The sequence below is a fragment of the Pezoporus occidentalis genome, unplaced genomic scaffold (genome assembly GCF_034315485.1).
Source record: "Pezoporus occidentalis ecotype Australia unplaced genomic scaffold, CSIRO_AGI_Poc_V1 ctg24, whole genome shotgun sequence".
In the NCBI taxonomy this organism is placed as follows: Eukaryota; Metazoa; Chordata; class Aves; order Psittaciformes; family Psittacidae; genus Pezoporus; species Pezoporus occidentalis.
Genome location: NW_026914285.1, coordinates 9,034,119 through 9,047,152, shown reverse-complemented (window position 1 = coordinate 9,047,152; position 13,034 = coordinate 9,034,119). Strand labels below are relative to the sequence as shown.

General features: G+C 41.2%; 2 protein-coding genes across 5 annotated transcripts in view; both read right to left on the bottom strand.

The window, feature by feature from the left end:
* Positions 1-7,699, bottom strand: part of MORC3 (MORC family CW-type zinc finger 3) — a 28,406-nt gene extending 20,707 nt beyond the window's left edge. Inside the window, exons 1-2 of one of the 2 annotated variants that reach the window (XM_062622303.1) lie at positions 7,555-7,699; positions 3,456-3,528 (exon numbers count right to left, since the gene is read on the bottom strand). In XM_062622303.1, the coding sequence (XP_062478287.1) occupies positions 3,456-3,528; positions 7,555-7,593 (112 nt within the window). In that variant the 5' untranslated portion in view covers positions 7,594-7,699. Of the gene's footprint in view, positions 1-3,455; positions 3,529-5,445; positions 5,470-7,554 lie in introns of those variants that run through there. The other variant, XM_062622302.1, reaches the window with a different exon arrangement.
* Positions 7,700-8,791: 1,092 nt separating this feature from the next.
* Positions 8,792-13,034, bottom strand: part of DOP1B (DOP1 leucine zipper like protein B) — a 52,269-nt gene continuing 48,026 nt past the window's right edge. For all 3 annotated transcript variants that reach the window (XM_062622287.1, XM_062622288.1, XM_062622289.1), the window contains 2 exons: positions 12,784-12,913; positions 8,792-12,131 (listed from right to left, as the gene is read on the bottom strand). In XM_062622287.1, the coding sequence (XP_062478271.1) occupies positions 11,871-12,131; positions 12,784-12,913 (391 nt within the window). In that variant the 3' untranslated portion in view covers positions 8,792-11,870. The remainder of the gene's footprint in view (positions 12,132-12,783; positions 12,914-13,034) is intronic.

The window sequence follows — 13,034 nt, the reverse complement described above, 5'->3', positions numbered from 1 at the left end:
GATTTCATCTGCCCGCACACCATTTTCTCACATCTCTTTTCCCCCCTTCCCCAGCACTGTGCTACTCATGGAATTTGCAAGGGGGAAAGCACAAGGAAAAGGAGGGGTAGGATGTGATGGCAGAGCAGAGGGCAGTGCCCCTGCCTCACTGCCTGTTTTGCAAGTTCAGCTGAGAGTCATAAATAAACAGCTCTAGTCAACACTGCGGCCTATAAAAAGGAGTCACAGCTCAGCAGCTTGCTTTCTATAAGCATAAAGTACAAATTACATCCACAGTGAAACTGCATCATTACTATGGATGAAAAGATATTTCAGCAAACGAGGTCATTTCAAGTACAATTGAATGGTTGGAAGCATTCTTCCAAGACCATGATTTATGAAGGTCTCCTGATCTGTCAGTGCACCAACTCTCTCTAGATGTCCCATTTACTCTCTTCAAAGTATTCATTAGTTTACCTATATTTAATCTGACCAAGTACTAATGGGAGAAGCCAGCAATATAACCATCAAAAACTGGCAGGAGGGGCTAGAGCTTAAAGGCAAATTTCAGCATACACACCATTAACGTTTTAGGCAAGTTCACATAAACTAAAATTCAGATCTCCATAACATAACAATTGGTATTATTTGGCATTTGGCTTACAGTATAGCCTTTCCTAGCATGTGATAGGTGGATTACAAAATTCACTTAAACAAACATGCCTAACTAAAAGCCTTTACAACCAATATGTTGCTACAATGCTTTTGAAGCTTTGTTAAAGCAACACATATAACAAACCTGAGGCAAAGGAAGAAAAGTCTAGATGCCTTGCACAACACACCTACCATCATTCAAGCCAGGTAGGGTGACAAAACAGCTGAAATGCCCAGCTCTTTCTGCAGTCACATGGTTTTGGTTTCCTCCTCTGTGACAGCTCTGGCCTTATCTAGCTGAAAAATTTCTACTTTCTTTTGTTAGGTTAATTTTCAAGATTAACAACAGCAAAATGTGCACATAAGAAGTGAAGGAATGTGGGACCAGAAGAGCTGCTCCCTTTGGCAGTAGCAAACTGCTAGATAAGCTTGGCAAGCCTTTCTAAACCACACCTTTATTTTGAGGAATCAGAAGAAGTCCACTAATCATCCCCTAACTCAGGAAACAAGCAACCCTGAAGATATCCAGTTAATTGCGATTCAAAATCAAAAGCAAGATGATCAGCAGGAGCTAATAAACATATACACAGCCCTAGCTAACAGAGGACAGTAGAGACAATAACATAAGCAGAACTCTTAGAACACTGACAGACCATTAAAAGGAACCACTCTAGCGGCTCTCTTCATCCTGAAGATGTTCAGCCAGTAATTTGGTAATCCAAAAGAAAATTAGGATACTTGAGGAGTATTGTGACTGTGCAAAAAGTACTACTGAACGTTTTGAGGAAGCATTGAAGAAAAGGGAAAAGTCAAAGTGCATGTACAAAGAATGGTATAATGGGTGGAAGGTTGGGGAGAAGAGGATAATACACACTGATTGTGTGCAAGCTGGCTGCTGGTCAGTATGCTTTTATGGCTGGACTCTGTGCCACTCTGCTCGTACTGAATGCTATTTCTAATGATTTCCTGTGCTAGCATGAGCTCTGTTCTCAGTGTGTGCTTGCACACATTTGTTCTGCTAGCAAACATCAGGCTGGACAAGTTGGAAGAAACCAGCAACTGGTGAGATCCAAGGTCTAAACTAGAGACTGGTAAGAAGCCCAGGACAAAGGTACTGGAAAGACTCCCATGTCTTGGCAAAACACCCAGAAACGCGAAAAAGAATGAGTGATAAGTGAGTGAGAGTACACATATGTGCCACTACTGAACTTTAAACCCAGTTAGGCAAGAAGCAGGAATAGGGTAAGGCCATATGTACTGTTCATGTTTTGAGCACTGCTTGTGAGCTCTTGCAAAGTTACTGGCCTCCTGTCTGTTACAATCTGTCTGTGGCCAGCCGTGTTTACAGGATGCCAGTATACACACATCTTTGGAATGCGCACTCAGCCTTAATACTCTCTGGGCCTGAGAAGAGAAAAAGGCAGTAGTAGACTCGCATTTGATGGTATGGGAGAGAAGCAACTCACTTGGTTCCACAGTCTTCTATATTTGGCAACCCTTAGAAAACAACTCAGCAAATCATACAAGACACCTGCAACCGATATCAGGTATTACATATGCTGTTCAGAAAAAAGCTGTAGCAAAAATGAGTGGTTTGGGTTGGACAAAGAATCACCAGAGACATTAGCAAAAGTTATTTTAATAGAAATTTATAACTGATTCAACAGAATTCGATGGCAAGGTTCACTCTCCTACATACAAAAGGAAACTGTGTTAGACTTGGTAATGATTTATACAGAATCAGGCTAAAGTAATTTATACAGAATTGGACTGAAGTGAGGTGTAAAGAAACTGGGTATATGAAGGAATAAAGGAGACCCTTCCCATGATGAGTCACAAGGTTCAAAGATGACCCCCTTCTTAGAAAGAAGTCCAGGTGCAGCTGGACTCAATCTTAGTTCCAGGCTTGGTCAACAGTTTATGCCTAGGTACAAGATGCTGTATGTGGGTCTAGCAGGAGTCTAGATTTTATTCACAGTTCTAAGGTGAATCACAGGACTTCCAACAACACTTTATTATTAACTAATACACACACAGAGAGTCAAATACCTAAACCAAAACACAGAAAAAGCTATATATGTATATGTACATATATATGCATGTAAATAATGTAACATATAAAAGATCCTGTTAAAAATTCCCCTCAGATGCAGCAAAAATACTCACATCAGCTTTTTCAGCATTCCTCAGTGGGAAAAGGGTTGAGTATCAGTGAGCAGAAGTAACAGCCCTGATAAACAGTCCTCCTATTTTGTAAACTTGAGAATTTACAAACTTTGAGAGGCTTCCCACTCAGAGGGAGATACCCGGTTGCAGCCAGCTGCAATTCACGAGAGCCCAAAGTCTCCCTCTCTCTCCCGAGTCCACTGTTTATAGGGTCAAAGATGATTTGCTTTAGTCATCAATAAATTTCCATCCTGGCCTCACTTCTATATCAGTTCCACCAGTTGCACAACTCCAATAGGATATTCCAAGTTGGCAGAGAATGACTGATTATCCCAAAAGTTCTCCTTGTACAATCAGGGAGTACTCAACCCCAGCCTGATCTCTGTGTGCCACTCCCTATCTTTGCCAGGCAACTATCATTCCTGGTACAGCCAACTCCTTGCACTTAACACGAAATCCTGGGGGGGGGGGAGGGAGGGATGCACCACCACAAAAGTCAATCTGATTGTAAAAAACAAACAAACAAAAAAAAATAAACAAAAAAGTAAGATTCCCAATGGTAACAGGATCAACTCCTCCCCCCACCTGAAGGAAAGAGGTTTTGTAACAAAAATAAGTATTACAATCAAGTACTGAGCCAAATATTGTTCACATACCTATAAGTTCTGCAATTGCACTGAAAGGCCAGGTGTGACTGGTAGAGTTGGTATGCAAGAACTTTGGACAAAGCTGAAATAAACCACAAACAATGATATTAGCTTGCATTTTTCAGTGATGCCAAACCAGAAGCAGTTTTTTAAATACAGTAACATTAAATGAAGCTGGTTTGTACAACACTACCTAAAGGCTGTAATTTAATTTACTTTCAGATATTGGCATTCTAACACCTTTTAAAGGGAACATTAATATAGTTATTGAAGACAAAAAAGCAGTACAAAATTCAGCACAGTGTCATACTATGTTCTGAGCATGGATTATATTGCTATCCTATTTTTATAAAAATGGTTTGATAGAAGGAACTACTCTAGAGGTTACACCAAAGCCTTAGCCCAAATCTAGTAATAGAAGCATATACATATATATGTTCTTAAATGTTAAAAATGTACTAAGATGTATAACCATGAGTATTAAACCTTACCTGAAAGGCGAGCAGCACTTAACATACTCAAGTGTCTTACTGTCTGATGTTATTGCTCCTTTACACATGTTGATCAAATTCACCTGCCACTCTCTCAAGTAGTGGTCTGTACTTTTAGCAATTCGATCTCATACATTTTAACCTCACGATATGTACCCAGAGGAATGTAGCCACTACTAGGATTAGATAGGGATATGCAAATAAAGTACCTATTTATGGGATGTATTCAGTGACAAAAAGTATTATCAAGTGATTTGTGAAAGTCTGGGTTCAGGTATATTCACCTAGATCAAAATACTAGGAAAATCAGAACTAAATATCCATATAAAAGTTAACTATTTGTCAATGCAATGTCTGGAGAAATGTACCTATTAAGCCAGATACAGTTGGCGTTCACATTACCACTGAGGTTATCTGTAATTACACTTTTACAAGGCCTTTAACACAACCCACTGCACATATATGCTTAAGCCTCACTGGCATAATTATGTTGATGTAAAAAGCGGTGCCTATGAATACATAACACTGGAACTAGTTCTTTTACAGTGCAGTTACTTCAAAAAACATAATCCATACAATATATATAAAATTGAAAAACATTTGAAAATAGCATGTATGTACCCATATTTCATAAATTTTACAGAACTACTACACTGACAAACACTTATGTAGTTAGTAAAGTCTAAATTAAAGCAAATAACCACTTCAAGTTCATGTAGCAGTGAAAGAGAATAATGCTGCAAGTTCTAGAGCCGTGAGTCAGGTACTGGAGCAGGAATAAAGCAACAGCTTTAGTTCTGATCAACATAAATTACCACTAAATTTCACCTCTATTCTAAGGTTGTAAGAGCACAGGACACACTTTCGGACTGCAACTTAACCCCTGTATTTCTCCAATGAGCTACAAGTATGGACAGACAACACATTCTTCATTGCCATCTGTGCTTTAAAACTCAAGTTTCATAAAGCTAAGGCACTGTGCCCCTTTCAAATGCTTAACAGATACGTACAAATAATTTAGAATCCAGGAAGAAAATGATATCAAGTCTATTAACGGAAATCTCACATATGCCATGGCATGTGGTTAAAAGGACCTTCAATTTTCTTCCTCTGCCGTACAGTAACTCAGTAGATATGAAGATCTCTGTACCATTTTCTTCACTTCAACCTTTAACAGCGCTGGCATCAGTTGCTGCTTTGCTTTCTAAGCTTCATGATCACAACACACAAGAAACAACTGGGGATTTTTCCACCTGAAATTCCTTCTCGTCAAACCATAAAACCTAACACTAAAACAACCTCAACAGCACACAAATGGACATTCAAGCATTCAGCATCTACTCAACTTGCTGCTAAAGCATTTCTCTGCTACTAGCCAGTGAAAAAAATCCAACCATATATAAGGTAGACTACTTCAACCTCTGGAGTTAATTGCTGGCATTGAAGCCTCAGCAATATGGATTTGGTGAAAAGTCCTGTCTGTACTTTTGATAAAGGCATAAACTCACAGTTGCAAGACTCCCTTGGTCATCAGTCAATGCTGATGTCGGAAGGAATCTCAGTTTCATCAACACTGACATAATCACAAGTAAGTGTCCTTGTTTGCTGTGAAGCAAAAAGCGTGCATGTCCATGGCAAGAAAATCTTAATGTGTTGTCTGTGTAATGCAAAGCTTCTTCACCTGTCCTTTCACTGCTGCATACCAGTGATAAACCTCAAAAAAAACCCAGCACCTTAAAGAAACAGCATCTTCTATAAACAAACACCAGAATCATCCTGATCTTCTCTGGATCACTGTTTCAAGCAGTAAAGTTTTGAGAAAGGCTTGAAGGTGGTACACAGAAGTGTGAACTTGTCAACACATGTAAGAAATGAGAAGACTGGAGTTGGAACATGGGAACTGTAATAAACTGTCTCTAATATCAATTTCCCCTTCCTCCCCCCAGCAAAAGGTGACCAACTATCCCACAGAGTAGTTCACAGGAAAGCACCTCATAGCACCTTTTGTTCATGTAAAGCACAAAAAAAAGGGCACACAAGAAAGTAAAATTAAAAATCCCCAGAGAATAGTGGTTTAAGGCCATTATCTTTTTAGTCTGCTTCAGAACACATCCAGCTACCAGCAACAACTCACCATTTCCTGATGAACTCACAGGGAAATACTTAATCCCAGAATACTTAATCCCATTTTGTTTCCTTATACTTCATTCAAAGCACCACTTCAATTAGCTCACGAATAACTGGAGTTCAGTAAGTACAGTAAGAAAGAGTTAGTTACCTGGTGAGCACTCCCTTTTAGCTATGTTAGGATGACTGGGCCTAATATATTTTGTGACTAAGTGAGTTTTGTTAGTGGTTCCACTTTCCCTCCTGAGTCCAAATGCAGCCAAATTCCTTTTGGAAGTACAACTAAACCTCCCGCTCCTTCAAACTGCATATACAGTTCATATTATAAGCTGCACTAAGAGGAGCATCTCCTACAATTAAGACCAGCAAATATTTAAGAATAGGCAGCTTAACTCTTAAAAACAACATGCAGTGTTGAGAATTATAGCTTTCCAAGAAAACTGGAGCTCTTCCATCCTTGGCAGACGATAAGGCATGCACAGATCGAATTACCACTGAAAAATATATCTTATCTTATGAAAGCATTTCACAACTTCTTGGGGAACAACCCCACTGCCACTTTCTTCCTCTCCCTCCCAGTTATGCAGCCTGGTTACATGACTGTGTGATGAACCCCATCAGGGAGCCTATCCAAATTAAAACCCATTTTTAAGTTCTTATTTTTAACCTGGACCACCTCCCTGATCCGTCTCATCATACAGCTGAGCAAAAGTGAGATAATGCCAGAGTGGGAACGGGTTACCAGGCCTGCTCACACTGCCTACGTTGTTTATACATGCTTCTGAAACTAATGAAAATATTTTGGGGAAACCCAACCTATTTCCAAGCCGACAGAAGAGACTGTGACCATCAGCTCTTTATTGCTCCCTAGAAAACAGAGCCTTTTACACTGTAGGACACAACCTGTTTAGAAGCTGTATTATCTGCTTCCCTATAGCAGGCCATGAAATCCCGCCCCCAGTACCCGAGCCAACCTACCCGCACAAGAGAACTTCCCCGCCCGCTCAGCCCGAGCTAACCGAGCCGAGTTTGTGCCGCGACGGAAGGCGAGCAGCCCGCCGGCCTCTCCCCATGCCCGGCCAGTGCTGCTACCAACGGCTTCCCTCGCCAGTGCAGTGCCCGGGGCTGGGTAAGGAGCTGCCGGGAGCGGCACACGGCGAGGAGGACGGTGCTGGCTTATTTTAGGCGGAACCAGATCTTCCTGACCCCTGGCCGACAACTTTTCACCCCCCAGAGAAGCCGAGGCGCCACTCCCAACCCGGGTGGACTCCGCTCCCTGCTTTCCCTGGGGGGAAACGACGAGCTGTTTCTCAGCAGCGGCACGGCAGCTCCCCCCTCCCCAAAGCGGCCTTCCCCCAGCCCGCCCCTCAGCCACCGCGCTCATCGCACCGGTGCCCCGGCGCCGACGGCGGCCGAGAGGAAGAGAGCCCGTCCGCTGACGTGCCCGTCAAGCCCCCCGGGCTGGCCGCCTCTGGCCCCGCACCACTCACCGCGCTGAAGCGGATGCCGCCCTGTGTTTTCGCCGCCATCTTTTGTGCCACAGCGAGAGCCGGGGAGGGCGCGAGAGCCTGTAACCCGCACTTCCGCCTCGCCCCCTCCACTCACGCTTCCGGCACCGAGCGCGCCGTCTCGCGGGGAGCAGCGGGCCCGGCTGTGGTGTGGCGGCGGCAGCTGCCGGTGGGGCAGGGGAGGCTCGGCCCTGCCGGCCTTTGGGCTGACACCCGGAGCTGTGGTGGCGTTGGCACTGCCCCGCGGACACGCAGCGGGTACTGGGGGCTTTCAGCGCTGGGAGCCTCGGAGGTGCGGGGTACATCGCACAGCGCTACAAAGGAGGGACGGACTGCGGAGAAAGGGTGAAATATGAAAAGCAGTTTTCACAAAATCACAGCATGGTTTGGGTTGGGAGAGACCTTAAAGACCATCCAGTTTCAACCGCTTGCCACGGGCAGGGACACCTCCCGCTACTACTCGAAAGCCGCGTCTAACCTGGCCTTGAACACTGCCAGGGATGTGACAGTCCCTTCGTGGGGCAATCCCTGTGCCAGTGTCTCAACCACCCTTTAAATCTACACTATTCTACCTACTCTAAATCTAATCTAAAATCCATCAGCCCACACTCCTCTGCCCATAGGTCTTCAAGATCAGGTGTACTGAAGAGTGTCCTCCTTCCAAATGAAAAGGCTACACTTCCAGGGCACTTTCCCTAAACATACAGAAACGCAGAGAATGGTTTTTGGAAAGCCATGCATACCAAGAAAGACTTACGGAGCAACAGTCCTGAATTTCTCAGGGGCAGGCACTCCCTCCATGATGGCGGGTCATCAGTGCCTCTCAGTCAGTCAATGACACCCCACCCACCATTCTGCAGCACCCGCAGCTTCCTCCACCTGCTCCACGCAGCTCTGCCGTACACACAAACCCAGAGAACTCATCCTGAGACCACAGAGCTGGGATCCCAGGGTGGAAGGTTCAGGGATGCAAAAGGTGAGGACGTAGGAGTGAGAGCAGTAGGGGCACACCGTGAAAGGATGATGAAGGCAGGGACGCAGTCTGTCCCCCAGCAAGCATGGGGCTTAGCACAGAGCTGCTGCTGCTAGGCTTTGAACTGTGGTCTTCAGGGTTCTGTACAGAGCCCTCATCCATTGAAACAGCATTTGAGAGCTTTTAGAGAGTCAGGTAAAAGTTGATGAGTGAGCAGTAAAAGTAATTTGAAAAACGAGGCTTGCATTTGAAAAGGTATTTCAAAGTAACATTTAATATTATTAGAAGAGTTGCATTCAAATAATACATTTAACCATTACTTAATGATCTGCATTTCAAGCTCTGCTGTTCTATGGCAGTCACCTTGGTTGTACCTACTAGCTTTTTCCTTCAGGAAAATGAAATCCCTTTGAATATGTTGCCCTCTGCATATCATGCATTGTGGCTATGCTGTCTCAAAGCTGAAGTATCCAAAAGAGAAAGCTTGGTTATCCTGAAAACAACCAAAGAACTACACAGTAAAGCAAAAGCATTTTCTCTACTGTTCTTGATACTGAGTTCTAGGCAAAAGTTTTTCAGATTCATCTACAGTTACCCTGCCTTGGCAGTACCAGCATTAAAGCAGTACAACCCTCCTTCACATGGATTTAACAGCAGTAGCATAAGAAGTAAAATGACTACAGTTAGTCCCATATAGAAAAGGTATAAAGTTACACTGCTAGAGATACCTTTAGGCCTATGTAAGTGTGTCCCTCCACCACCCAAGGAGGACTTGTCCTTTCCCCTTATTCACATGCTATTTATACTGATAAAAGATCTGCTTATATACTAAATTTTAAAGAACTTTTTCTTCTTCAGAATTAGATTCTGCTGCAGTGAAAGGATTCTGCAAGTCACAAGTATCTAAGGCCATTTAAAGCAGCCATCTGCAGAACCACAGGACAGAACTAAATGTCTGTATGAAGGCAGGAGTTCAAAGCAGTTTGTGGAAGGTAAGATCAGCTTAGAAGTTAGACAGTTAGACCTAAGTCACAGATTCTGTGATTAAAATGCACCACCACAGCTAAGGAGGAAGTGACTAATGTCTGATCCCCTGCACATCTGAAGTACAGGCAGCCAGAATGGGACATTCCCTTTCGAGGGGAAGGATGACAAACCCCTCCATCTAAGTAACTAGTTCACCACCTCCAGTTTGCAAGGAAACTATGTGAAGACATGGGTTTACAGCTTATGGGAGAACGTAAAAATAGAAGGTTTGATGGCAGAAAGTTGTCTTAGGTTTTAATAGCCCATTTGACAGCATCTTATCAGTATTTTAAGGGAAACACCCAAGTATCAAATGTAACCCTCAGAAAGCTGAAAGTAAAAATATCAAATCACCCTGAGTATTAGCGATTTCTCTTTAAGAATTATTGAAGATGTGTAAGTAATGAACACAAATATTTTAAAAACATTCTGCTCCAATTTTCCAGTAATGCTTTAAAAGGATAACTTTTAACTTGTGCTCATTCCAGTACCATTAGAGAACATTAATAAATTATATTAATACATTCACATTCTTAGTGACTACAGTTTTATGCTTCAGTCTATCACTTTCCTTAACTAAAAAAAAAAAATCAAAGTAGCTGTAAGAATTCAAATTTAAGTTTAAGCATAAGCCTGTTGCAGTATCACCTTCACAGAGCATTACAGTATTAACATAGTAAACCATGATCAGTGTTTCATTATTTTAGTTTATAATACAAAGATGAAATTCGTATTATCTGTAGATAAAATACACTGCAGAATAGCCTTCCACATTTTGAAAAAAAGAAGATGAAACAAAACCATCCCTGACCTCACAACCTGGGGACATCAAACCACACATTTTGTATGTCCTGTTTTAATTAGCAAAAACAAGAGTGGTGAATTTCAGTACCCAACACATTTACCTCAGTTGCAGTGTCCAAATAACTCTAGTAGCATGTAACAGTCCAGGTTATATCTTACAAAACCAATTCTTTGAAGGCAAAGGTGTATCAAAAAAAAAAACCTAAACAAAAGCAGACAAAGCTTCTCACCATGAAAAATAATAAACATCCCTGCCCAGAAAAACCAGTATTGCAAATCGAGTCAGACAGTCCACTAAGTATGAAAATTCAATGTAGTCCATCTTCTCATTTAAAAAATATTCTACTAAGCCTTTTGTTGTAGGCGTTGCTACAATGGTGCTTATCCATTGGCCATCAGAAGTGTCCTTTAGACATGCAGCTGTACTGTTTGGTGGTAGAACTAATCCCTATCTCCCACGTCCTGGGTGGTGGCAGCAGTGCAATTCTGAAATAACCTGCACCTTGAACATTACTGTAGTCATGGCATGGTGATGATCTTCCTACCTCTTTTAACACCTAGGAACAGCCAAATACATTCTTTTGTATCAAAAAAAAAAAAAAAGGTAATTTTATTTTCATTTAATTAGGCTGTTATATGCAGCAATTTATATTTATATAGAATTATCTTCATTTAGTTGTATTTCAGAAGTTTCAAAGTGGCCTTAGTCCCTGAAAGAAGAGTTTTTTAATTAAAAGAAAAAAAGAAATTAGAATATTTTTAGTCAAGTAATTAAAATTAAAAACCCTCAAGTAATGTAAATTACAAAATGTTACTGCATAGGTTTGTCTTTTATGAGTGTTTATCTTTTATTTAGGAATTGCTAATCCTGAAGAATGCTATTATAGTACAGAGTTGAAATTACAAACATGATTAAGTCTGCAGTTATTTGCACAGTGCTGAGACTTATAAAATACATCTGTTTGAAATTTAGGTGATTTGTATAGAATAGATAAGTTTTAGGGCAAGTTAAAGAAAGGAGAAGTAGGAGCAGGCTTTAACTTCAGGAAATGGCTTATCTGCAAACTGATTGTATACTGACATGCAGTATTGGCTTTTTCTTAAATTTACTTTCAGAAGACAATTCCAAAAGCAGTTTAAAATCCTTACTTGAGAAGTTACTGAATAAATGGTACAATTGCTACTTTCACCAAGTCAAAAATATTCTTCCTCTATGTACAAAATCTCTTTAATCCTTCACATTGAGAAAAAGTAAAATAATACAGTAACTATGATAATTGCCACTAAACTGTACTTTTTTCTTTTCCCCGACAGGAGCTGAAGAATCCTGCTTTTTAACCCCACTCAGAAGCCCGGGTTACTGAAGAGCACTCCATAACAGCAGGAAGAAAACCCAAAATGTAGTTTCAAAACTGGGGAAAAAAGAATAATTGCAGTAAAGTTTTCCCTTTTTTTTGCTGTTTGTTCACCACGACTCAAGGGTCTGACATGTGGCTTAACTTTCCATGTTTTCAAGGAAGTCACATTCAACATTCTCTTCAAGCTGTTGCAAGACCTTTACACCATTACTGCCGCCAGCACAGTCCACAGGAGGAGATGCAGGAGTATGTGAATTCTGGGACTCACTCCTGTTTGTTGTAAATGCACAACACAGAGTCTTGAAGAAGGGCATAAGCTGCGTGATGTGGGATACAGAGCGGAAGTTCAAAAGAGGAAACTTCTGCTTCTTGAAAATTGTCTCAGTGCTATTCATTTCCTGTAAGCAAACAAGTTGAGGTTTACTAAAGGTTTTGCACTAAGACACAATTTTATGGCTTGTCTGAACTCCTGTGCTATACTGTTTTTCATGCTAAGAGATCCACAGCCTACAACTGTATCACGATAAAAATAGTATAGGTGGCATACAGAGTTACTTCTATAGTTGGATTCAAGGTTCCATTATATGAAAGTCTCATAAATTCAGAAAACTGCAAATTTGGACTAGCCTTAAGAATCAAACAACAACCAGATTATGTCTGAGAAATACTAATGCCTGTATTTTTTTTCTGGAAGAATTAAAATGAAACCTGGATGGTAATTTATGGTAAAGTTTTTTTTTGGCAAAGTATGGCATGCGCTTTTTTATGAATACTAGTCCTGTCTGAGACAAATTGTTTTCACTGGGTGGTGTGGGAAGATTTAAGGTAACAATAGGAAAACTGCCTCTTGTTCCGTCATGTTCAAATGCAATCATACATCTTCAAGATCTACATGCGAAAGCAGGGAGATAATTTTTAAAAGCCTCATGAATTTTATTAGACTGTCTAAAACCCTCTTGCCTAACTTAAAATCTTGTCACTTGTTTAGAAAAGTAAGTTAATGGATTAAAAAAAAAAGAAAAAGATTCAAGTGAAGCATTCTTTCTTTACCCCATATTTCATCTTCAGCAAATCCATGATTCTTATAATGTGTGGTCTGCATTCCTGATGATTTTCTACCAGGTGAGAAGTCACAGTAGATGACTCTGTGTCCACCTCTGGGACAAATGCCCATTTGTACCTGAAACAAATGGATTATTTACTTGATAAGAAGACAGGCAGAAAAAAATCCTTGCTTGGACCATACGTAGTTTAGTAGAACACTGGTTTGTTTACAGAAAGGGCAGTCATAGCTACAATTT